Source organism: Zootermopsis nevadensis, unplaced genomic scaffold (assembly GCF_977971745.1).
Source record: "Zootermopsis nevadensis isolate Lab colony 2312 unplaced genomic scaffold, Znev_1.0 Znev_ptg000002l, whole genome shotgun sequence".
In the NCBI taxonomy this organism is placed as follows: Eukaryota; Metazoa; Arthropoda; class Insecta; order Blattodea; family Termopsidae; genus Zootermopsis; species Zootermopsis nevadensis.
In genome coordinates, this window is record NW_028259134.1 from 21,971,933 (window position 1) to 21,996,859 (window position 24,927).

Here is a 24,927-nt window from a genome sequence, read left to right on the forward strand (position 1 = left end):
TATATGCAAAATTTTCTGCTACAGATGCAAACAGTACTTTTATAAATGTAATATTATTAGACAAATAACTTGCGACCAAACCGTGTCTGCCATAAAGAGCATGTTTATTTGGATATATTACCTTTACCTCAGACTGTACAGCGCATCCCTATGGTCCACGCTTCTTTCTATTAGTAATTTTGCAGTTCAACATAACACTTTCTCCCAACCTGGAAACTCTTACTATGGCCTCAGTCCACATCTTTACTTTAATTATATGCTGCATTACAGTCAATAATATGAAAACCAGGGTTCGATAAGGGAACTGGACTGATTGTAGTGTTAGGCTGGAATGAACATGGGCACCCAAACACAAGACCTCTAAAAAGTAAGGCACTTTATTGTTATCAATACTTGATAATAATTTATTGATATTTAACAGACATAGTAGCAAGTGACCATATTCATGCAGCCTGCCCCAAAATATTAGCTTTGTTTTACATGTGACCCACACATAAAAAAAAATAAACCTAGAACTTCAGTAATTACATATCCTCCTTTGTATTATATATATGTATCAGGTTTGGATCTCAGCTTGACACACTGTCCTGAAAGCCGTTTCACACGCTTTTCTTCAGTCCTTACTAGCAAATGTTGGGATAAAATCTTTTAAAATAAATAATTGTCTTCTCCAATATCTTTTCTAGTTCAATATTCACAATCACCCTATGCCCTGTAAGAAAAAAAAAACTACTGTTTTAATATGTTGATATGTGTGGCAGGATAATGCAGTCAAACCGGTACAACTGACGCAGACTCAAAAGTTAAGTAATCCTTCCATGCAAAATAAACCTCTATCGATGCCTGTAGCCATCGCAGTTTCACTCAAAATTTATAATTTTTCTTTCTGGAATTTTCCTTTTAAAATAATTAAATGTTTTCCAAACAATTTGTTAATATTTACTTCAAAATACTTGATCTGTACACTGACAAAATCATAAATACCTTCTAACAGCGAAATAAGCTTTCTATTACTACGCGAGCGGTAACAATTTTAATGATATTTTAGAAAAAGCCAGGCCAGTTGCTGAAAGTTATCAGAAAAGAGGATGCTGGTAAGAAGCAGGGCAAAGATAATAATAATTTGAATATATTAGCATTACTGAACAAAAACTGAAAACTGAATGCTGAAACCAAGAAATGCTTTCACTATCACCACATGGAACTACATTTTAGCTTGATGTGAGAAAACAGAAATGAAAAAGTACGTGGCACTACACACTGCAATACTCAAACACTATAGAAATAACAAATGCACCTGAAACAGCATCAATGAACAAATCACAGATCTGAAACTTGGGATGTAACAACTAAATAATAAAATGATGTGGGAAAATATTGTGTGGATGTAACGTGGATTTAATCGTATCAGGACAGGGTCAAGTGGGACCACATAATTGGAAATTTCTTCATGAACTGAATACAAGACGATGCTTTCCTATACCAGGAAGTTACAGAATTACCACCACAAATAAAACAAAGTGCGTAGTGACATATTCCTCAATCATACACCGATTCCGTCAGCTCTGGAACGCCACATCATTACATTCAAAGAACATCATATAAGAAACTATAATGAAAGCATTACATCACATTAGTCCGGACTCTTGAAATATCTTACTAAAAATTCACAACCCAGTGGTAACTATATGTACCACCTGCCTCAACATTCATTAACTCACTGCTCACTTAGTGTATTTATGAGTTTCATATTATTCTCACCCCCACTTAATGGTACCTGCACCTTGTCGTGGTAGTGGGGCTGAGTACCTCAGTGACCCCAAGAGCTACTGGTAGGGCCTCCCTAGCCAGATTGGTCGAGGCGGAGAGGTCAGACTAAGACAGGTACCCTGGTCCTCCAGGTTGGGGGTTGGTCGCAAGGCTAACAACCTTGCACCGTAAAAAGGAAGATGTTTCGAGACCTCGACCAAAGCCTCGGACAGACAGACCTAACAGAGGACTGAATGGAAGAGGAGAATTGAGGAGGCCATGGACCGAATACGGACCGGAGAGTCATAGAAGAAGAATATATTATTCTCACAACAAACAGTGATAATTTCCTTAAGCAACATTAACCAACTGATATTTGTAATGTTGAAGTGCATTTTCCTTATCCTATGTACTGAATTTTTAAATATTATTTAGATGAGCTTTGTCTTCAAAGAGTTAAAATACAAACTAAGAATTTGTATCATACCAGAAGTTTCAATATCATTTCTGCTGATACCAATCACCAAGTTCAAATTCATAATCAGATAGAAACTTCGCCATGGTAAAGCCTCGTCAGGCTTGGCATCATCCATGATCTACAGTCACATCAGTGCCATTAGACAGGTAAAATTCCTCAATTAAACATAAAATACCATTGAGATCCATTACCACAGCAAAGAACAATTAAACAGACTTGGGGATTAAAAATATACAGGATACAGATTTAAAAGTGCACCCAACTCAAAATCAGGCTTGTAGGTCATACATTTTAAATATGACAGTAACGAGCGGCTCATCCATCATTAAGGCTTTAGCTCTAGTAAGTTGGCTGCATTGAAGTAGGTCCTTGCTGACTTCAGCCCTCCCCAAACCATTATCTAACAATTTTTGGTAATAATCAAGACACTTGGACATTAACAGAGGCAAATTCAATAGAGATTCCTCTAAGCGCAAATATTTACAATACTAAGTTCGATATCGTGACAGTTGACTAGCGCAGCTAGCATATTTAAGTAATTAAAATATTTCTGTTAAGTATCTGTACCTTGTCTTTTTTGTATGAATATTACATATCGTAAACATATCGTCATTAGGTACACATTAAAAACAAGGCACAGTATTATCTGTATATATATATAAATATATAATACAGGAAATGAGATTACCTTAAGTACGTTAATAAGATAAATGATCTCATTTCAAGATTTCTCCTTATAGTCTCCAACCTTTGTTTGACCTTTCTGAGTAATAAAGTACTATTCCACCTGAGATTTATAATCACGTCTCATTTCCATATTATATTAAGAAAGAAAAATATATAAACATTGTAACAGTCGGATACATGCTAGGACAGCATCGTGAGGAAAAGTTGCAGACTCAGGTTCCATTCTCAGGACAATCACTCTGCTTTCTTGACGGCTGGTACTCTTGGGTAGAGCTGCAAACAAAATGTCACCGTGATAAATTCCTGCTATACAAAGACAAATATAACATTTAAATGTAGATCGAATAAATGAAGTAACATCAAACATACAATACACAGATGAAACTTCAAACACATACCCCTAGCAGATTGCGTGGGGCGTAGCCCTCTTGGTCGTTGAGTCGAGACCACCACCACTCTCGTTCCCACTCGTCCCCCTTCCGAAGGACGATGAGTTTGTCCCCCTCTTTGAAACTCAGCTCATCCGAATTGTGAGCCTCGTAGTCATACACTGCGTACACGACGCCACTGTTCAGGATGCCCAACTTCTCTTGAACGCCTACACAAACACAGACAGCAGCAGATTTGTGTGAAATTAAAGGATAGATTGGTAAAATCTTTTTGATCTATCAGTCATGTAAAAGTAAAGCTGTCCCACTACAGGCAGAGGCTTGAAGCAAAAAAAATCCTGTACCCCTGTCGTCCAGTACCACCAATGTCGGTCGATTTCTCGTAAAGAGATAAAAACACTGACGCTGGAAGCACTAAACTGCCGACATTTTTTTTTTCCCATGCTGCATTCCTCAGTTTACGAATAAAGTACTTGGTTGTTCGAACCCATTTTTTCATCAAGTTGCAGACTGCGAAAAGACTCACTTACTGTAAAGATATTCTGAGCATCCATCAAAACCTTCTTCATCTTCTTCACACTTCTCGGCTGCTGTCTCATGGTCAGACAGAGTTGTGGCGAAGATGCATGCTCCGTGTTCTACGAGGAAGCGAACCATTGCCAGATTGTTGCAGGAAGCCGCACAGTGCAATGGAGTCCTGACGTAAACAAAGGGCACAAAATTATCCACAACAGCAACGTGTCGACTGCGCTACACATGGCAATGAGAACTATAACCCCATAAATAACATACTGTAACAGCTCACCATCCATCACTGTCCTGAGCATTGACGTCACAACCGAACTCAACCAGGAACTTGACAATATCGAGGTGTCCCGCGCAAATGGCGTTGTGGAGCGCAGTGATGCCCTCGTCGTTGGCCGCGCTCGGATTGCTCACTTGACCAGCCGTCTTGCGGACCAATTCAAGTTCCCCTTCCAGCGAAGCGTCGAGCAACAAAGCGAGAGGGTCAAAGCTCACGCGACGTGAGCCCCCTGAGGCCACCTTACTCGATGCTGCAGCTTTAAGATTCCCTTTTTTCACTCTCCGCACCGTAATGTGCTGTGGCACGTGTTCGCCTAAAAATGACAATTAAGTAAGTTCTAATCTTCAGATTTCTTTAATGAACGATTGAGTAGTGCGTTACATGATTAATACCATAACTTAGATCTAACTGACATGTATTACCTCCGGTTGAGATCGTTTTTGATCTGATGCCTATGCGAAAAAAGTGAAAGAAACATCACTGTAGAGTGATTAACTTTGCAGCATAATGCTAATACTGGGACGACCCATTCTTCAAATGCCTGAGCACTGCGGGTCCCAACTTTTCGTTGGCTCGATCTATGGACATTCGGTAGGACTCCTTTTACGAGGGATCGCCCCGTCGCAAGACCTCTATCTGTACACAGGACAGCACAACACAGAAAAAAGGGAATAAACATCCATGGCTTGAGTGGGATTCGAACCCATGGTCCCAGCGACTGAGCGGCACAAGGCCCATGCCTCAGACCACGTGGCCACTGCGGATCCCAATGCTAATAAGATACGTAAAACAGCAATGAATGCTTTTGCCATAACATATACTCCGAACTAATGTAAACCTTGTCACTCGTGTTTAACATTGCACAGAGCGGCACTCAACATCAGCTCAGAAATGGTGGGAAGATGCTTCACGTATATTTAATGACACTGTCAGTTACTCAGGCTATAAAATGGCAGGATAATTAATAAATTGGAAAGGAGGTGGAAGGAAGCAGTTCTGGCATAATTTAAAATGTTGCCCCATGATTTACCTGGAGAAATAAAGGAAAACCGCAAAAAGAAAAACCTCGGTCCCTAGGCCAGTAATTGAATCTGGAACCTCTTGAATAAGAAGCTGTAATGCTAACCAATCATCTGCAATGATTGGTGTCAAATTTATATACATCTTGCAATTAGCAGGTACGCTGCAGGCTTACCTATCAGATCTTGCTGCTCCAGAGTTGCGTTAATATTGTTGAGAGTATCCACCGAGCCATCCTGCTTCTGCTGGTTACTGTCCTCCTCTCCAACTGAAACTTTTCTTGTCGCTGCGTTGTTATTATCCACCTCACTTCCACTCATTGGCTCTACAACTGACCTGTCCACCTCGTCTAAACTGACACCCGAGTTCAAGTTTCCAACCGACGTCCCACTAGAAGCCGCCGAACCACTGCCCAAACTCAACGAGGGCGTAGATGAGAACGTTGCCGAGGACATCTCTGACGTCGAAGATGAGGATACTAGGTCTGCTGGCGGCGCCTCATTCTCTGGAAATAGGAATGCTGGCGGCATCTCAATCCTCCGGTTAATGCTAACATGGACGCCGGTGTTAGCATTGTTGTTATTATTATTAACACCACTGAGAGTGACAGTACTACCACCATTCATATTGCAAGATCCACCTGCAACACTCTGACCATTTCCGGCAAAACTCACGGCCTTCAACTTTGGATGCTCTGACGGTGGCTGCTTCTTAATGGTCAATGGGCGGGCCTTAATGACTGGCAGTACACTGTCACTGCCAGAAGTACCACCTACTCCTGCAAACCGCCTCTGGATTGGGATGTTTGTTGACACTGCATCATCCGGAGGTTCGGATGTTGGAGGTGGAGGACATGGAGGAGTCGTGGTGGAGGACGTCTGTCGAAGATGTGGCTGATTCTCGTCCAACTCGGAAGGCACTTGCTGCTGGCTTAATTTTGTCAGCAGGTGTTCTTGATGGTGGTTCAGACCCCCCCTATAAGAAACCGAGTAAGACTACATGTTTGAACTCATTACTTGCTCTGCTGCACATTCTAAGAAGGTGTACGCAATAATTCACATAATTCATGCCTTCTAATAAACCACATTCTTAGGCTTCAAACAGGACAGTAAAGAATTATTTTGTCACCAAAGCCTGAAACAGACATTGGCACAAAGGAAATCTAAACCGAGCAAGAAGAAGATGGCTGTCTTCTGGGACGTCGCAAAATGCAGTGAGGTAAATAATGAATAATGTTGCAGAGGAGATTACTCCACCCACAATTAAATTCAATTTAAAGAATGAAAAATGGGAACAAATAAAAATTCTAGAATCCTGACCAAAATACGGCTTCTTGCAATCATCTGAGATGTGCGCTATATTCACAACTAAAGGTCTTTGCTGTAAATGTAAAAGGTTGATAAACATCTAAATATGTTCATAAAAAGCAAATATTGTCATGAAACAACTGATTTTAAAATGCAGTTGATGAAAACTTGTTGAAATGTTAATTAGAACAGTTCCAACGCATCTCTAATTGTGACCAAACAAGCAACTTTACATGGTTTGAGGGGATTCAAACCTCAGTCCAGCAGGGGCACCCTTAAGCACACTGAGTGCCGAATCAACAGCGTCTGCAGATGTGTCCACTCGCCCCACATCCAGCTCTGCGTTGTTTATCGCTGAAGGTGCGCAGTGCTGTGTTTGTCGAGGGGGTGGAGTTGGCTTCACTGGTAGAGCAGGTTTTGGTGGGAGGGCCGGCTTGCCAGCCCCCTGCCGACTCTCGGGCAATCCTTCCGGAGTACTCACAGGGGTCGATGTGCTTTGTGGTGGTGACAGCTCTCCCCTCAGTTCACGCAGAATTCCCTACAACAGGTAAATTCAACAGGGCCCATGACCGAGAGCCAAAGTTACGCACTGAATCCCCAGCTACAAAACCTAAGAACAAGGACCTCTACATTTTATTAGATATAACGCATGTATTCTAGACCTCAGTATTGGAAGAATGTAAGTGGTCAGCTTCTTGATCCCATGTCTCTACCCCAGGGAAGAACATGGGAGGTGCCCAGAGAAAAGACGTCTGGACAGGTCCAGGACCACACCATGTGTGGTAGTGATTAATAAAAATATAAATTATATCAAGACGTAGCAATATAATTCATCACGTCAAACGAAAATGCAAGAGGGGACATTATTCAAAATTTCATAAATATTCATTTGTGAATTTATGCTGCTTAAGAAACTGCAATTTTATCTCCGAGTAAGTGTCAGTCCTGGCAAGAAGCCCCACACTTCGCACCCTCACACGTGTGGTTACCTGCGGAGTCGAACTCAGCGTCTGCGGCTGCACAGGGTGGATTTTGGTTGATGACGTCTGGTAGATTGGCGACGGTTTCTGGTGTTGAACGGATGTTGGTGCTACGCTACTCACAGGTTTCTGCGTAAGCAAATACTATTATGAGCTACGTGAAATGAGTTCCTGCATAGACCTCGCCTTTACTAATGTTTAAATCCACAAGCTGGCAAAAACATGAAGTATGTACATCAAGGTTCAAGACTTTCTAGGTGACACAACAAAGTGGTGTCCAGTATTTTCTAGTCTATTCATCTAGAAATTTTCTATAAACATACATGAAGAATTAAAGAAAATTCAGTTGTGATCTTATTATTTAATTCAACACAAAAAAATTTAAAAACTGTGATCGACACAATCGGCATGTTTAAAAAAGAAAATATTATCAAACAAATTCTAGTCGTGATGCGCGACAGCCCCCTAACTCAATACAGTTGCACTGCTTCTTTCTTCTGCACTGCACATTTCACATGATACTCACTTGGTGACTGTTGGATGAACTGGCACTACTGTTCGTAGCGAGAGATGATGTTGAAGATGTTGTCGATGAAGTCCCGCCTACAGGCTGAGCACGGGATAATCCCGTATTTGTGTACGATAAATGGGATGACCCAAATGGCCTGTAAACAGAACACATCAGGGAAGCGTAATACAAAGAACATATCTGTAGAGCCATCGCTAACAAACAGGGACAGACTCAAAGTCTGCATCCCTGGGGCGAAGTGGTTAGCTTCATAATTACGATGCCTCGGGTTAAAATCCCAGCCTGGAGACTTGCTAAATTAACTGAGGTTTTTCATGACATTTCTCAGCCCCAAGGCAAATTCTAAAACACCACCTTTAATTATGCTACGGCCACTTCCTTCCATTTAATTATTAATTAATTATAACATCATCCCATGTCATACAGTCTGAACTATTGATAGCATCTGTAAATAAACCATACATAAAATCTGAAAAAGATGAGGTGAAATCGTGTGATCGGACAATGTTAGTGGTAACACTAAATATAAGCTTTGCCAATTTCTCAAAACTTGCCTTGACGCCACGTGTCCCAACATCTGGGACGCTACACTAGACGCTGGAGCGAGTTTGTTAACCGACTGTTGCTGATATGTCATGGATTGGTCCATGCGATGAGGAGGCTGCTGGTTCTGATTCAACAAAGGTGTCGCCAGTCCCTTACTCACGCCGGACAGCACGGGTATCGGCGTGCTGTGAACAGTCATCAGCTGCTGCTGAGAGGACGGGTTGTTAATGTTATTGTTATTAATGTTATTAATATTGTTGTTGTTATTCTTCATTGTACTTTCATTTGTATCGTTGTTGTTCCTCTGAGAATCTTCCGCGGGAATCGAGTCCCTCTTGTCGGATGACGCGAGTTTGTTCGTCACAGACGACACAAAGTTCACCGTGAACTTCGTATTGTAAGGCAGCGTCTGATATTTTGGATCCGATTTGCTACCTCCAAATTCTGGTAGATATTGGTCGTCCTTCTCCTTGGACTTGGTGCCGCTGTTTTGGGTCGCACTACCATTGTTCACTGGCGCACTGTTCATATTCCCTCCGCTAACCCCACTAACACCCAAGAGTTTCGCATGAAAGTCATCCTGTGAAGTGACGTGGTGCTTGTGCTCCTGGGATGACATTCCGTCCGGCTGCTGATGGATATGTTTGATATGATAAGACCCTGCAACGTACAATTATAAAGTCAAAAGCAACAAATGTACAGATTGGTCATCTGGACGGTAAAGTCACGCGCAGTTGTATGTAGGAACAAGTTCCCTCGACCCTCGGGGTTTCAACCGATGTAATTTAAATGACTCGACTCTGACATCGGTGTCACTCTAAAATGAATTATTAAAAAAATCCATCGAGTAATTCTGTAAAATATATAAATGTGGACAGATCTTCAATTCATGTACTGTGCAAAATATGGACATAATATAACAAGCGTAGGAAACGCCAAGCGCACACCTTCTTTGCCGAGGTGAGCGATTCCATCGCCAGCAGTGGGGCGTGAATGCGCAGGCTGTTTCTGGCCACCGTACGAACCGCCGCCAGCATCGGGCTGCTTGTCGGGGTCACCGGACGTGACGGTCCGACCGCTGCTGTTGACCGGCACATGATGGTAAGGTTCTACGGCAGCGATGTTGCCGCTGGTCACGGGTCTCAGCAACTTGCCCTTTCCTCCCTGCACTTGTTGCTGGTGATATTGGTGCTGCTGGATTGTCGTAGCAGATGCAGCAGGTCTGAAAGTGGAACTACTCTGTGAACTCGCTTTCCTTCAGGCACGTCAATCTACATGAAACCCTTTTCACATATATTTACACAATTTGGTCCAATCCATTTCTAAAGATAATTTCAACTGGTACTTATTCTGATTAGTATTAAATCTGCAATTTATATCATCTCATGTTTTCGCACTATAAAAATGACTGAGAATTTTCGCACATGAAACATTTTTTCATATAAATTTCACACAAGCACAATCAAGTTTCTTCATGAAGCTTTCTGTCTTCTGGGTTGTTGCGCTGTGTAGTCTGGTCGATGTTTACCAACTTTCAGAGGTCATACTGCCTCCGTCATCGGGGCGATTCAGTATGACGTCTGAAACGTTGGTCAACATCGACCAGATTACACGGCGCAACAACCCAGAAGACAGAAATCTTCATACTCACTGCTGTGAAAACCTCAAATCTTACAAGTTTCTTCATATGTAATATGGTTATCATAATAAAATTGAATCTAAAGTTACGCTAAAACCCCACACAGATGCAAGACCCATCACAATCTATCTCGCACCCTACTTTCTACAAAAATAATCTGTTCCCACAACGTCACCCAGGCTCCGAAACACGAACCTCAGTTGTTGCTGTCCTGATGCCTTGTTACTTGCCGCTGTGATCTGATTTGACATCTGCTGGTTCAGAAGTCTCTTCCGATGTAATCTGTCTTGCAATTCGGAAATCCGTTTGTCAATGTTACTCATTTCTTCTTGGCGCTGTGACAGCGCTTCTCTCTGCTGGCATATACGAACATTCTGCTGTTCATTGAGCTTGTTACGATACTGAAATCAGACAACGCGAGGCGAGGTTATATAACCTGACGCGATATGTTGGTGTCATATATTTTCTTTCCCACTGAATAAGTGGAAATGTGTAACGACCAGGGGAAATCAGGCAAATATAATGGTCAGCGCGAGTCAAACTCTAAGCTCATTGGTGCTTATTCATACCATCTGAATGAACTGGTAATATGCAACAGGGGCGGGTAAATATTATTAAAGGGCAAATGTTGCCATCGAAGCAGTCTGACAAGAGTGAAACTTACTGCCACAAATCAAGAATTTCTCATTAAGATGAAGCATTCTAAATTACGACACTTCCCAGTTCTGACCCTGTTTTTCTCCACATCACAAATTATCACAAAGGTAGTAACGACGCCCACGTAGTAACATGTCACAGGCCTATAACGAGGGAACGCACTTATTTCAGAGCACAACGAATGAAACTATTTAAATTATTTAAAAATAAAATGGAATAATAATCATAACTATCAGATGTACTCTTCATAACAAATACATAAGGAAAACAGGATGAATCGGCACAAGCCGGTGCCAAGTGGCGAGTCATATCGACAAATGTCGCCTGAGCAAATTTGCAGCCACTGAATATTAACAAAACCAAATTTTTGCTAAAAACTAAATAAGACAAGCAAACTGATTAGATAAGACATACCATAAGCTCACGCCTCAATTTCTCCAGCTCGAGAGCCGCAGGCGAGGGAACATGCTGCTGCTGATCCCTGGCATTTGCCCCCCGTCCTCTCTTCAGTTCTTCCAGTTGTCGCGTCAATTCCTCCACCTTCGCAACTGCCAGCGATAGTTCCTTTTCCTTCTCATTGAAAAGTGCTCGGATTGAGTCCAGATCCGATGCTGCACAACACACAAATTCATCTTGGGTAACATTTCTGCTGTGTTCCAAGAGGAATACAGGAACAGCGGAGGAAGAACTCCACACATCCTAGATCTTGCTTCAAAACGAATGTGCAAGTAGCTTCAAGCTCTGGCCACATGAAGTACCCAGTGAAAGTGAGTTAACAGCGCATTTGAACTCAAAATGTCAGGAAATACAGGTCGAGAACAATTGACTTGTGGTCAGGGTGTCAGGCCGAAATGACATTTAACGTCGTGCCAGAATTCTGAGTGCACTTCACACCCCTTGATGCCCCCCCAGTGGTGTGTTCCACCTCAGAGCAAACTCTCGACCCAAGGGTAATCAAATTGTGTGAAGGAAGGCAGAATTCTGAATCTGTTGGCGGCACACGGACATTCTGAGTGTCGCAGAGACACTACAACGGATTCTGTATGCTAGTCTGACATCGGACTGAGCATGTAAAGTCCTGCTATTTTATGGTGGCCACTTTGCTTTTGACTGCGCAGTATACTCCGTGGAGTCCACGAGTATAAACACACAAAAAAAAAAGTTAAGAAAGATTTTCGCGAGGATATATTAGCAACCATAAACACGTAAGTTCTTAGTTGTGAAGTCCCTCGGGAACTGCTGAACACTACTACTACGATCCTCCGGGTTCAAAGTTGGTATAACGACCACACGCAAATACATTGCACTGTAATGACAGATTACTTCTCTGATAACCTGCAGAATCTAATGGATATGCGATTTTCAATCGTTGTCATTATTAAAATACATTAAGTGGGAAGTGTCTGGGTTAACAAACTCATTAATTGCGTTAAAAGTTGCAACAGACGACAAGAAATATCTACGCCCGTATTTCACAAATGCGTTCTCTACGCACTTACCACCACACCAACCAACTACAACACCCGTAGCCTAGAGCAGCTACCGAAATCATTCGTGCAACACCCGGTATAACATGAACCACGTGCAAAAGTTGAGAAAAGTTTGTAAGCTTTCCGGTTCAAACATCAAATACAATGAATAGAGCGGGCGGATTGGTTATCAAAGGGTAACAGCTGAAGCCACCCAAATATAAGTTGCAATTCCTGCTGGATCTCTGAGAGGACAATTAATAAAAGCAGAAGAAGCCATATTACTATTACTAGTATCATGATAAATAGCGCCTTTCCTTCCAGTAAGACTCGGGAAATTCAATTTGCATCTGTGTTCTACAAAAACCTCAGTCTGATTACCGACTGTCAATGTTGGTCCTGTGGTACGTAACGCGGAGAGCAGTTCCGGGCAGATACCGAGCGAGCTTTAAGAAATCACCTACGACAAACGTCCATACCAAATTTAACGAAAATCCTTCGAGCTACTGCGAAACATTAAATGAGTACAGACTTTTAACACGCGTTTCCGGGTGAAGTATCGGAAAATACGAAATTTTTTTATGGCAATCGATTTGAAAATAAAACAAAAACATGGCTACTGCATGAACGAAAAGGTAAATCAACTGGGATTCGAACCCATGACTACAAACGTCTGGGCCGGGGATTCTAATATTACTTATTTACCTACATCACTTAAGACATTTCCAACACAAACACAAATATATAAAGTAAAACTGCCTTAAGATAAGCTAACTTAAGTTATATATTTTTAAACATATTCAGATTAAGGGACATTCCAAAAAATATCGCTGGCTCCACGCTGCATTTATTGTTAATTTTTTAGTACAAAATTAAGGCCCTACACGATAAGTATCCGATAAACAAATGAATCAATGGATAAAGAAGTTTTAAAAAAAAGATTAAAAAGTGGGATTTCAGGTTCTTGAGGTATCACGTAAGAAGATTTCTGTCTTCTGAGTTGTTACGCTGTGTAGCCTGACAGAAGTTTATCTACGTTTCAGAGGTCCTTGCCGATTCCATCATCAGGGTAGCAATCAGCTCTGAAATTTCGACAAAATTCTACCAGGCTGCGCCATCTTTAACGTTAAAATCTATGTTCAAGGAATTTAGTGTGAAATGCGGGTAACATAAGTAATTCCCTCATTCCCCTTGCAAATACGAAAATTAGAAGTTAATTGCCTCCGACTCATCGATACCCTCAGTCACACGTTGAAGATGCCTACGCTTCTGAGGTACTCTTTTTGATTCCGCTAGAAGCTTTTAGAATTTGCAAAGAACGCATGAGGAAATTCCGTGACCTTCGGCTTCGAACGGTTAACACAGGCCTTCCTGCTAGTTCACTGGTCCTCTAAGAGCAGGCTTCAAGCTCGGACGGTCACCACGGAAGGTCACAAAATTTGTCTTCGAAAGTCGCGGCGAGAAGAAACTCTTGTGTTAAATCACAGAGGAATGGGGTTCTTTGTGCCAAATTACAGTTGAACTTGAAGTGGTTTCATCGCGGACCACATCCTCGTAAAGCAAAGGCAAACATATTTGGCAACACTGGCGGAGAACCACATTCCAACAGCTCGACCACGCTGTAGCCGGGGAGGGCAATGTTGCCAAATAAGCCCAACCCCCCCCCCCTCCCCCTTCCCTCAAAAAAGCGAAACTTATACTAAGCTTATACAAAGTAGAAGTCGGCTAATGCCGGGCAAAAGTCGAAAATTTGCTCTTCGAATTCCTCGACAGAATCTTACGTATTCTTCACTGCGCCTATTATAACGTTTTTTTTTCCTTCGAATAAAATAATATAGGTGATATTTCAGGTTCTCACGGCATCGAATATGAACAAGATTACCTCCCGGGATGTTGCGCCGTGTTCAGGTAGAAATTCAGCGACGTTTCAGAGGCGCTCACTGCCCCCCCCCCCCATCATGACGCTATAATTCCTGAAGATATTCAGTAAACATCTCTGAAACGTCGGTCAATTTCTACCAGAACACACGACGCAAGATCCCAGCCAAGAAATTCAAATCCTCTTCATAATAATTACAAATAAAAAGAAATAATTTCCAACTACAAATCAGATTTGTATTGACTGAAACGACTGGCAAATGAAGGCACAGCGCCACATCCTTCCTGCCTGGGGAAAACCTCGAGACCCAACGGGAACGTGGATTCCTTTATCTGGGGTCAAAGCGACATGTGGAGCTTTTCCTGCTGTGCGCACCAGACAAAGCCTACGGGTTAAGCATCTGGACTGCATTAAACATCGAGACCACCGCGAAATGACAACCCCTGTGACCCGGAATAAGACTTTCCCGTCAAAGTTGACGGGAAATGATCCGGTATTGTGCGTAACACAAATACGATTTATCGCAGTATTAACAATAAAATTCGCATTGAAAATATAAAATTTCTTCACGACATAAATTGCTTTACGGAAACGTGTTCATGACGACTGAACCCAGTTACTTTCCTACCAAAAGCACCAACGTAAGATCGACCACCTGACTCCAGACTCGCGCCCGCCAGACACCACCACATCTTATACAGCATTTACCCGATTTCAATTTTGTCCACGTCGGATCTCATATTATAAATTAATCTATTCTCTACGAAACACTATTTGTTCTCAACCCCACACATCCATACGTTCACAGCCATCACATCTGTCTGTCATTAATCTACGTAAAGCAGACTTAATTTTCTCTCACTATGGAGCTGACTGTATCCTTAAAGCTGCCGGTATTATTTATGAGGGGGGGGGGGCATTTTTCAGGACTTAATTGCTACGTACCGCCATTGTACGAAACTTGGCCTTCTTCAAACTATATACAATGGCATGCAGGGTGATATGAAAGTCAATTAACCAAATTACTTTTGCAATATAACGCCTAGATTAATTGCTGTTCTGAGCACGAACCCCACCCTTTCGGCTACCGGATTTCGCTAAGCCTCGTTGCTCAGATCTGCGAAATCTGAATGAAATGATGCACGTCTGGTAGAAATTAACCGACGTTGAAGAGGTACTTACTGCCTCCATCATCAGAGCATAGACGGGAGGATAATATTAAAAGTAATCTTAGGACAATGGGGTTGAAGGGTGTGGATTGGATTCATCCCGTTCAGGACGACAGGTGGCAGGCTCTTGGTAAGACAATAATAAAATTTGGGATTTCATAAAAGACGGGGGGGGGGGGAAAGGGTTCGTTTGTTAGTATGCATCAACCGAGGGTACAAGCCCTTGGTTCGATGATGTAATTACACATTGTTTTCCGTGTTCTGCGACACATGGTTTTAAACCTGTTCAAATTAAATATTACGCCTTCGACCCACAGACTATGAACCACGTCAAAATATTATTCCTTTAATAATCTCATCAGAACTTTCGTGCACTGAATTCCACGGCTTCCCCCATTCGTTACAACATCAAAACATTTTAACAGGTCCAATTATAAGTCTTCTGCATCAGCCCTCTGCTTCACACTACCCCTAACCCATTATCCTTTAAGGGTTGTAATAATATCCTGTTGCAACCTTGCATGAGTCGACGCAAGGCAGAATCCCACAGTCCGTAATGATGAAACACCAAGTTATTTGTGTGAGCTGAAGTTTGGCCTGACTTGAAAACAGTACGACATCACACACTCAAATTTACCAACAAGAGGAAAGTTTCGTGATGAACACGCCAGCAATGTTAATTGCAAATGTCGGTAAAGTGAACCCTGACCTCAAATCAAACTTGAATTAAAATGAAAGACGCCTTTATTAAAACATTCCTAAGGTACCGAATATACAGACCGAAAATCTGCCTTAAAGACGACAAATCTGCAACGGAGAAACCGAAATTAAAAACAAGTGTTAGCAAAAGATAGTCAAATATCCATCCTGAAAAATCCTGAGGTAATCAGAGCAGGCCACGCTATTGGCTCCTTGCGTGACGCACACAGACAGAACAGGTGGTTGCTGGTGATTGTGCCACTCTTGCACGCACATTAGAAGCGAACAAAAGCCTGCCCCAGGATCACAGACTTAAAGACAGACACTTCTGAAATGGTGCGCCGTGAAATATGGCGGAGACTGACCGACGTTTCAGATGAGCTTTCTGCCTCCAACACCGGGGAGAACACACCTCTGAAACGTCGGACGATTTCTACAACGTGCAACACCCTACAAGACAAAGTGCACGCAGAATTCTGTCTGGCGAGGAAACGTCTTGGAAAACGCACATTTGAAAGACCGAGAGGCAGAAGGTGGGACAACGTTCAGATGGATGTTAGAAAAGGTTGTTCTTAACCTTAGGACCCCGTGCTGTCGGCGGCAAACAACCGAATTCTTCAGCATTCATCAGATTGGCGCCGGTCTGTTGTTTGCAGTCGAAAAAAAAAATTATAATTTCCGTGGAAATATTTACCGAATACTAACGGAGCATCAATCATCGAGCTGCTTCAACCAGAACAAAGCACACCCACACCGGAAGGTCTGAGTGGGTCACGCATTTTTAAATATCAGAACTACCGATACTTAGGTCAGGATAGGAATGGTCTTCAATTCGCCCTGTTGCCATGGAAACAAGTCCTAATTAAACAGCACTGCCTTGGCTTCTCTCACAGCGCCTAAATAACAAGCCATCAGACTCAGGCTGGAGCTAGCAATTACTTTAACGAAGCTTCAAACAAAGCACCTGCTACTGGTTTCAACGTTGTAACGTAACAAGGGTTGAAAGGCGTCTTTCGTATTGGAATTCCTTATTTCAAGTATCTTACTGGCCTTGAAGCTCAGTTTTTCACATTCAAAATAAAATTAAGATTCCCGCGGAGGGGGGCGTAACGAGATTTACTGTCTCCTGTCGTCTTTTTCAACAGCTGTTTCTATCCACTGTCGTAGTCATAACAATTAAACTTCTGATTTCTGTAGCCTGTCCCAAAAGAAACGTAACACAATTGATGTTTTTTTCCAATAGTGTTGACTGCAAATGAAACAAAATCTCGTATTATTTCGTATCAAAATATTCCATTCATTATCTGAGAAAATCCATCCCTTCAAAGATTAGAAAGATAAAGCCAAAATATAAGTAGATACTCGATACCCTCGCCAGGAATGAGCAAACAACACCATCTTACTGAGGGAAGCATTGTTGAGTTTATTCTCGTCCACTTGTCCCCGGAGTGCCCGGAGTTTCCGGAGCTTCAGTTCCTGCGCCTCGACTCGATCCCGGAGCCTTCGTAACCGCTCGTTCTCCGCCGCCACCTGGTGATGCCGAGCTTCTTGCTGCTTCAAAAAACGCAGGCGCTGTTCCTTCGCCACCAGCAATTGGTGCTGCGAGTCAATCTGGTGCTGCTGCCTGCAGGCCATCTCCTGAAGCTCCCCTAACGTCAGCTCCACCCCGTCCGGCAACTGCAACAAACATCATGTTTTGTGAATGAGTAGTACACAACAAACAGTACGTTTTGTGAATGGGTAGTATACAACAAACCCGTGTTTTGCGAATGGGTAGTATACAACAAACACCATGTTTTGTGAACGGGTAATACACAACAAACAGTACGTTTTGTGAATGGGTAGTATACAACAAACACCATGTTTTGTGAACGGGTAATACACAACAAACAGTACGTTTTGTGAATGGGTAGTACACAACAAACAGTACGTTTTGTGAATGGGTAGTATACAACAAACACCATGTTTTGTGAACGGGTAATACACAACAAACAGTACGTTTTGTGAATGGGTAGTATACAACAAACAATGTTTTGTGAATGGGTAGTACACAACAAACAGTACGTTTTGTGAATGGGTAGTATACAACAAACCCGTGTTTTGTGAATGGGTAGTATACAACAAACACCATGTTTTGTGAACGGGTAATACACAACAAACGGTACGTTTTGTGAATGGGTAGTACACAACAAACAGTACGTTTTGTGAATGGGTAATATACAACAAACCCGTGCTTTGTAAATGGATAATACAGATCAGATAAACAGAATTTTCACTACATCTCCATATTTGTATTCTAAAGAAACGAAAAATCTCTAAAAGCTAGTTTGTTCTTGAGCACTTCAGACAAGGATCAGCTCAGACCAACCCTTAAGAGGTGAAGCTCACTGGAAAGTAACCTTACCACACGCACATTTGGCGAACAGAACTTACTGAATGTTGTAATAAAATGAGGAAACTGTAATCACTTATTTTACTACATTTCGAAGCATTTTCGGAAATATCAGAAACTGAGTCGGGTTTGGGGTTACATTAAAACCGTCTTACGATTTTAGAAACCATTTGCAGAGAAATACCAGGGTATATAAAATCCTTACTTGAAACAAGGGTTCACAGAGTAGGCAAAACATAAACCCCACTGAGCACTTGAACGCTTAATACGACTTAAATCTTAAGTCCAGCAGGAAACGGTTTCATGAAAACTGCAAACGTGTGGGTACTCCAGCCGGAGTTTTCTTCATCTCTATATTAACTTACTGAATTCAAACATCTTCTGCATATATTACACTGAACTTTATTTCGGTCGTATGCACCATTTTAAAAATACAGCTTATAGAGAATCCGTCTGTCAATTCTGTAAATACTTTTTACGTGGCCGGAGAACCATAGAACACAAGAGTTCAGTCAACCGCTCGTCCGCTCTCAAATTCGATTCGAAAACTTCGTTTCTTTTAAAAGCCCAATACATAAAAATTCTGCAAATGCCATGACGCCACAAACTAAAATCAAAGCTTTACGGTGCACTTTCAAAATTTATTGGAAAACTTTACATTTACTTTCGCAGAACTTCATATAATCTTCGTCGTTTTAAAATCCAATATCGACACAGAAAAGCAATTCCTCTGGTGAGGTCGATCAATGCAAAGTTTCCAACAGCAAAGTGTATGCCGTTATTAATTTTAACAACTTAGGATCACTGATTTTCTACTTAAGTTTAAATCTATTTTGTGAGGATGGCAGAAACTTTAATAAACCTAACCTAAAATTAAAATTATAACATTTACTGGTCCGTTTTATTACACAGTTTCAACCTACAGAGACTCCGACCAAGACAATACTATGAATAACGTAACAAAGTGAAAGCAGGAAAGTGGGAGATACAGATTCCCAGGCACTACCCAGTCGTCCTAATACAGGCAGGTTCATATTTAAAAAATCCAGTTCCAATTACAAATATGTTGGTTTACGCTGCTCAGAGAATTAAATGAAGCTCTTAAACAAATCCTGTAGGCAAAATGCAGGATTAATTATCTTTGAAGCAGGTAGGCTTTAAACGATTAAATTAGTCAGAAAAACGTGCCCTCGATTGGTGATGTGACCGTGTCTGTAAATATTCCATAAAAAAATGTATCCAGAATCTGCTGTATACAAAAGTTAAGGTGGTTAATTACTTTTCAGCATCAAATCGCGAGGAGCTGACATCGGATTAATTTCACATCAAACCATAAAATTACTTTCAACAGAATTTCGACATTTTTCCAAAAGCCTGCCACTGAATAAATGGCGTCCTTAGAGCTCCCATCTCACACGAGTTCTCACGACCGCCATGTTGGTGTCACCAATGACACGAAATCAAGGCATACAACGGACATGCGGTATCTAATAGCACGACGTTGTTACCCAAGTTTCACTAAAAATCGTAAACTGGTTCAAGACAAAGCAAACGACTTCCGACTTGTACAGAATCTGTTCCATCACGTCTCTACATAAAACATGAATAATAATTGTGACTTATAGCGTCTCATTCCTCACAAGACGAGTTATACATTCAGGGTGAGTCTGTCAATGTCTAAATCATATACTGCCAGTATCTTGCTGAAAGGCGCCCTATTACTACGATAATGCAACCTGGTGTCACAGGAGAGGTGTGTTCTCAAGACTGCCACCTGGGGGCAACGCTTCACAAAGCACTGTGGTGTGTACCCGAGTCAGGCAACCGATGACTAATGTAGAAGGAAGACGCACCTGCCCTCGGCAATAACGAGACGCCATCACCTGAAGGAAGTTGGTTCGAGACTAATGGCGACTTACACGTTCATTTTACGATGATGTCTTCCAATGTATGTCCATAAGGATCTTTCTCTTGAAATTTGTCCTCTGATTCTCTTTACAAAACACATTCTTCTTACTTTAATTCATTCTTTATTTCGGGCAGAATTATCCTGTTCACAAAAAGTAACTTCAAACATTAAAAAAAATATATATACAATTTGATAGAATTCCGTTCAGTATTTACGAACACGGGGCAAAAGGACACCTGTTTATCTTGATACACTCTAGTGATGTAACAAAGTACCACTAAGGTAAGCTACTATTCTGAACAGCCTGTTTATTTGGCATTTAGAAACAAGAAATTACTATAAAATATAAATAATTAAATAAATAAAATTTTGAGTTATTTTTTTTTTAAAAAAAAATCTTAGCTACTTTCTTTCATATCAGTAGTTTCGCCTTAACCTGACGAATACGAAAGTGGTCCAGTCCGAAAGACGTGAAATTAACTACGCATCGAGACGCCGCGGCGACATTCTCAAGTCACGTGACGTGCTTCCGGACTGAGATTGAGGAAATGAAGTCGGGAGGGGACAAAGGCAGAAAAAGACGGGCGTCGTGATGAAGAACTCTGCAGTGGCGAGCGCTCACCCCACTACGACACGAGGCTCGAACTGCAATCGAGAGCCCCCGAGCAACCGGAGAAGTACAAAACGGGATGGGATTCTCTCGGTTTGTCCTTCCGATTAATTTCGCCAAGTACCACGAAAAAAATTTTAGATCAGAGATCTCCAACACGCGGATTTTGGTGGACACTGTTCATGTGTGTAATATTCTGCATGACGAAGAAAGTTACGATCCGAAATAAATATTCAATTCCAAGAATTTAAAATAAAATTCAAGTTTTTAAATATTATAAAGAAGATTATTTTGTGACATGTAAACCTATTTGCGGTAGTATCTCAGAATTATTTCAAACGAACTGAAATTAAATTCCGATAAATCGTGATTTATAACCCGGAAGAATGCGAGTCGATATGGAAAAACTTAAAAAGATTGAAATCAAATGGGTTGAATACATCTTCAGGACTCATGCAACTTCAGCCCTAAAGATGGAAGAAGTATTTTGCTGCGAAACATTGGTATCCACGTCAATAAACGTATTTCCGATTAGACAGAATGGGTGTAACAATACAAACGGACTGACTGACAGACGGTTCGAATCAATCTGCCATGTTTCGAGTTACACTACAGTGATACCAACCCAAACAGAAACGAGTTAAAACGCCACAACGACGCACTGAGTGACAGTGCCTCGAACAATAGGATCCGAAACATCGCACTTGGTCCATCTGAGTCTCCGGACGCCTGACGAACACGAAACACCACACCCCACGTGAATCCGTCTAAAAACTGGAACTGTACTTGCGGCGAGAAAAATTGAACAAACGTTTCGGCCACGCGGTCTGGAAAATTAAATTATGAATAAAATAACACGGAAAAAATTATGACGAAAAGGGGGCAGATGTAACGTCTAGTTTGCTCTTAAAACAAATTTTTTTTTACGAAAATTACGTCCTTGTAAAACAGCGGTATGCATGCGGGCTCCTAATACGCGGTCTCTGCGAATGATACCGCGGCAGGATATCCTATTGGCTCCAAAGCCTGAAAGAGAGAGAGAGTATATGACCTAGGTTTTGAGGAAAATAGGCCTTCAAAGTATCTTTCCTTCCTACATTCTCTCATTGTTTCTTTATTTCTTTATTTTCTGTTTCCTTCCTCCTTAACTAATCCATCGGTTTCAGCGGTCGACGTCGACTATTTCTGAGGAGGGCAGAGTCGATCAATCTGTTCTGAATGGTTTAGCCGTCAAGAGTCTTTCGAAATGCCACACCTTTTCATTTCTGTTTCAGTAACGCTAACAGTTGCACCTGTGACTCCAAGTGGCTGTCACTGATATAAGGCTATGTATTAGAAGGCTCACACCGGACAGTATATGATTAAACACATTCAAACACAGTGGTAACGATATGTACCACCTACAATAACATTCAATAACTCTGCATTTTGTCCGCATTTTGTTTCGTATGATTCCTAAAATAAATAATGATTATTTACATAAACAGCGTTAACCGGTTGATCTTTGTAATGGTGAAGTGTAGTGTTTTCTTTGCGGTACGGACTGAATTCTTAAGTTTCATTTGAAAGAGCTTCGGCTCCAAAGGTTAATTAGCGTTTTAGTCGTATTATTTCCTTAAACAAGGTTAACCAGTTGATCTTTGTAATGGTGAAGTGTGGTGTTTTCTTTGCGGTAAGGAATGAGTCCTTATTTATGCAACGCTCCATATCCGAATTATATGTCCATCCACTCCAACCTGTCTTCTTCTGACTCTTTATTTGCATAAAAATACAAATATAAAAGGGTATCTTCCCCCCAGCAAAACCAATTCCCAAATAACTCGACGAGTTCTGGTGAAAATTATAAGTGGAAGATTCCACACTAATATTCGTAATTTTAATTTCGACCATAATTGTGAATTAATGGTTACACTTAACGCGGTTCGACCATCTCCGAAGTTAATTTTTAGTATCATTTATAAATAACGGAGCCAAAGTCAGAAGTTCATTACCGTGTTCACAAGACCTCGCTACCAGTCTGAATCAAAAGCCAGCTAAATCTAATCCACAAGCTTCCGCCCTATTTTATTAAAATCAAATTTAATATTTCCCTGTTTACGCCCACGTGTACCAAGTGTGATCTTCCCTCGAGGCTTCCCAATCAAAATTTTTTGCAAGCATTATTCATCCCTCACGCGTGCTAAATGTCCCGCCCATCTCATCGTATTTATTCTATCATTATTACCAACCTATTTCGTTTGAAATGTTAAATGTTTTCACATTTAAAGAAACAGAAGGACAAATTGTTATTTTCTGACTTTTCAGTACAGGGCCTCTTTCAATTGGAGGTCCTGAGGAAAAACCCAAAAACTATTCAGCCAGGTAACTCAGTCAGAATTACAGGGAGTTTTTTTTAAACGAGAACCCAGTGTTAGGAGAGACAGTAACGTACTATGCTACACACTGCTCAATGGGTTCTGTCGACTTTAAAAATCAGCCAGTAGAGAACTTGGTACCTCGCAAACAAGCAATAGGACTGACTGGTAATCACTGCGAACGACTCATAATTGAAGAGACGTGTCTGGGAGCGGCTCCATGATGGAGTGGTACAACTGTCAATTCAGAACAAGCCGTAGGACGTAGACTATCAATCACGCACAAGTACAGGAAAATTAAACTATTCAGACGAGATAAGCAACTGACAGCTCGGAAGCCATGAATCGAAGGCATTACAGACTGTCCGGCGTTTGTTTCTGCTAATTCTAACAACAACAACAACAACAACAACAACGAAAGAAGGAGAGGGGAAAAGAATGGCGTACATTTCAGATTCTCAGAGATAATTATTTATCCCAAGATCCATAGTAAGAGTATCATTCCTTGCAGGATGTCCTCAGACATTTGCTGACGTGTTACTGTACAACTTCGGGTTTGATACGTCGCGCAGAATGTTTCGAAGTTTCGGCAAAAGATGCAGTTGCCATCTTCAGAGCAAATGTCTTTGAGAAATACGATAAGATGAACATAGAGCTAAGAAGGATAATAAATGAATAGAAACAAAGAAAAATCACGAAGAATACATTACAGACAAGTTATTACTGGCCGCAAAACGATCTTATTGTAACAAGGCTCCCAGGCAATACCCACTTGTCCTCTCATGAGGACATAATTGGTGACGGGGGAGTGATTGGAAAGATAAATGTAAAATGAAGACGACACATCGCCCTGATGATGGAGGCAGTAAGCACCTGTGAAACACAGGTACAAATGTACCGGAAGACAGTGATGTTGGTATTTATAACCACGATAACCTGATATCGTAAATGGATGTCAGTCTGTCAAATTTATTTGAAGCGTTGCTGGTTCAGAAATGTATAAGACGGCGGGTCTCGGGGTCTAGAGAAGAGAAAACATTCCTATAAAAACACTGCACCCGCCGAACCAACACGTCACAACCCACTCGGGAAACCGTTCTTAAATCGACAGCGGAATACATCAGTACGCGTTTTCCTTAAGCCGGCTGACAGCTGTAATGCGCCTGCAAATCTTGTGACTAGACTACCACGCGTCACTTTGGTGTCGGAGATGTTGCATATCACTCCCGCTAACTCCGGAGCCGGGTCACTAGAATACGCCTGGCACAATCCGTGCAATAAAAATCAAGAAATCGAAATATTTTTTTTTGTCTCGAACCGGAAGTAATTTGAGCACACGACTCGTCCAACGGCGGAAACACGTGACCAGGCGAAGTGCAGTCCTCACCTTCGCTTTGCCGTCGAACACGGTGACAAGGTTCGGAAAAGTCAGTAATTTCAATTCACGTTTATCTTAAAGTAAAACAAGACACACACTAGTGTCTTCCGATTAAGAGACATCTGGTATAAATAACTGAAATTAATGAAACGCAGAGAAAATCCACATAAAAATACGTACAAATTATCAAACCAGGGACGATGGAATGGACGGGGCATGTAGGACGCCTGGCGGTAATAAGAAATCTGCACATTTTAGTTCAAATTAGTGAGCGGAAGGAAA

General features: G+C 41.5%; 1 protein-coding gene across 7 annotated transcripts in view; it reads right to left on the reverse strand.

Moving 5' to 3' along the window:
* Positions 1 to 361: 361 nt before the first annotated feature.
* ASPP (Ankyrin-repeat, SH3-domain, and Proline-rich-region containing Protein) overlaps positions 362 to 24,927 on the reverse strand; it is a 211,357-nt gene continuing 186,791 nt past the window's right edge. For all 7 annotated transcript variants that reach the window (XM_087353485.1, XM_087353495.1, XM_087353484.1 and 4 more), the window contains 13 exons: positions 17,406 to 17,679; positions 11,201 to 11,397; positions 10,325 to 10,530; positions 9,438 to 9,712; positions 8,499 to 9,150; positions 7,942 to 8,080; positions 7,425 to 7,544; positions 6,690 to 6,973; positions 5,304 to 6,103; positions 4,109 to 4,421; positions 3,834 to 4,000; positions 3,313 to 3,512; positions 362 to 3,187 (listed from right to left, as the gene is read on the reverse strand). In XM_087353485.1, coding sequence (XP_087209611.1) covers positions 3,149 to 3,187; positions 3,313 to 3,512; positions 3,834 to 4,000; positions 4,109 to 4,421; positions 5,304 to 6,103; positions 6,690 to 6,973; positions 7,425 to 7,544; positions 7,942 to 8,080; positions 8,499 to 9,150; positions 9,438 to 9,712; positions 10,325 to 10,530; positions 11,201 to 11,397; positions 17,406 to 17,679 — 3,666 coding nt within the window. In that variant the 3' untranslated portion in view covers positions 362 to 3,148. The remainder of the gene's footprint in view (positions 3,188 to 3,312; positions 3,513 to 3,833; positions 4,001 to 4,108; positions 4,422 to 5,303; positions 6,104 to 6,689; positions 6,974 to 7,424; positions 7,545 to 7,941; positions 8,081 to 8,498; positions 9,151 to 9,437; positions 9,713 to 10,324; positions 10,531 to 11,200; positions 11,398 to 17,405; positions 17,680 to 24,927) is intronic.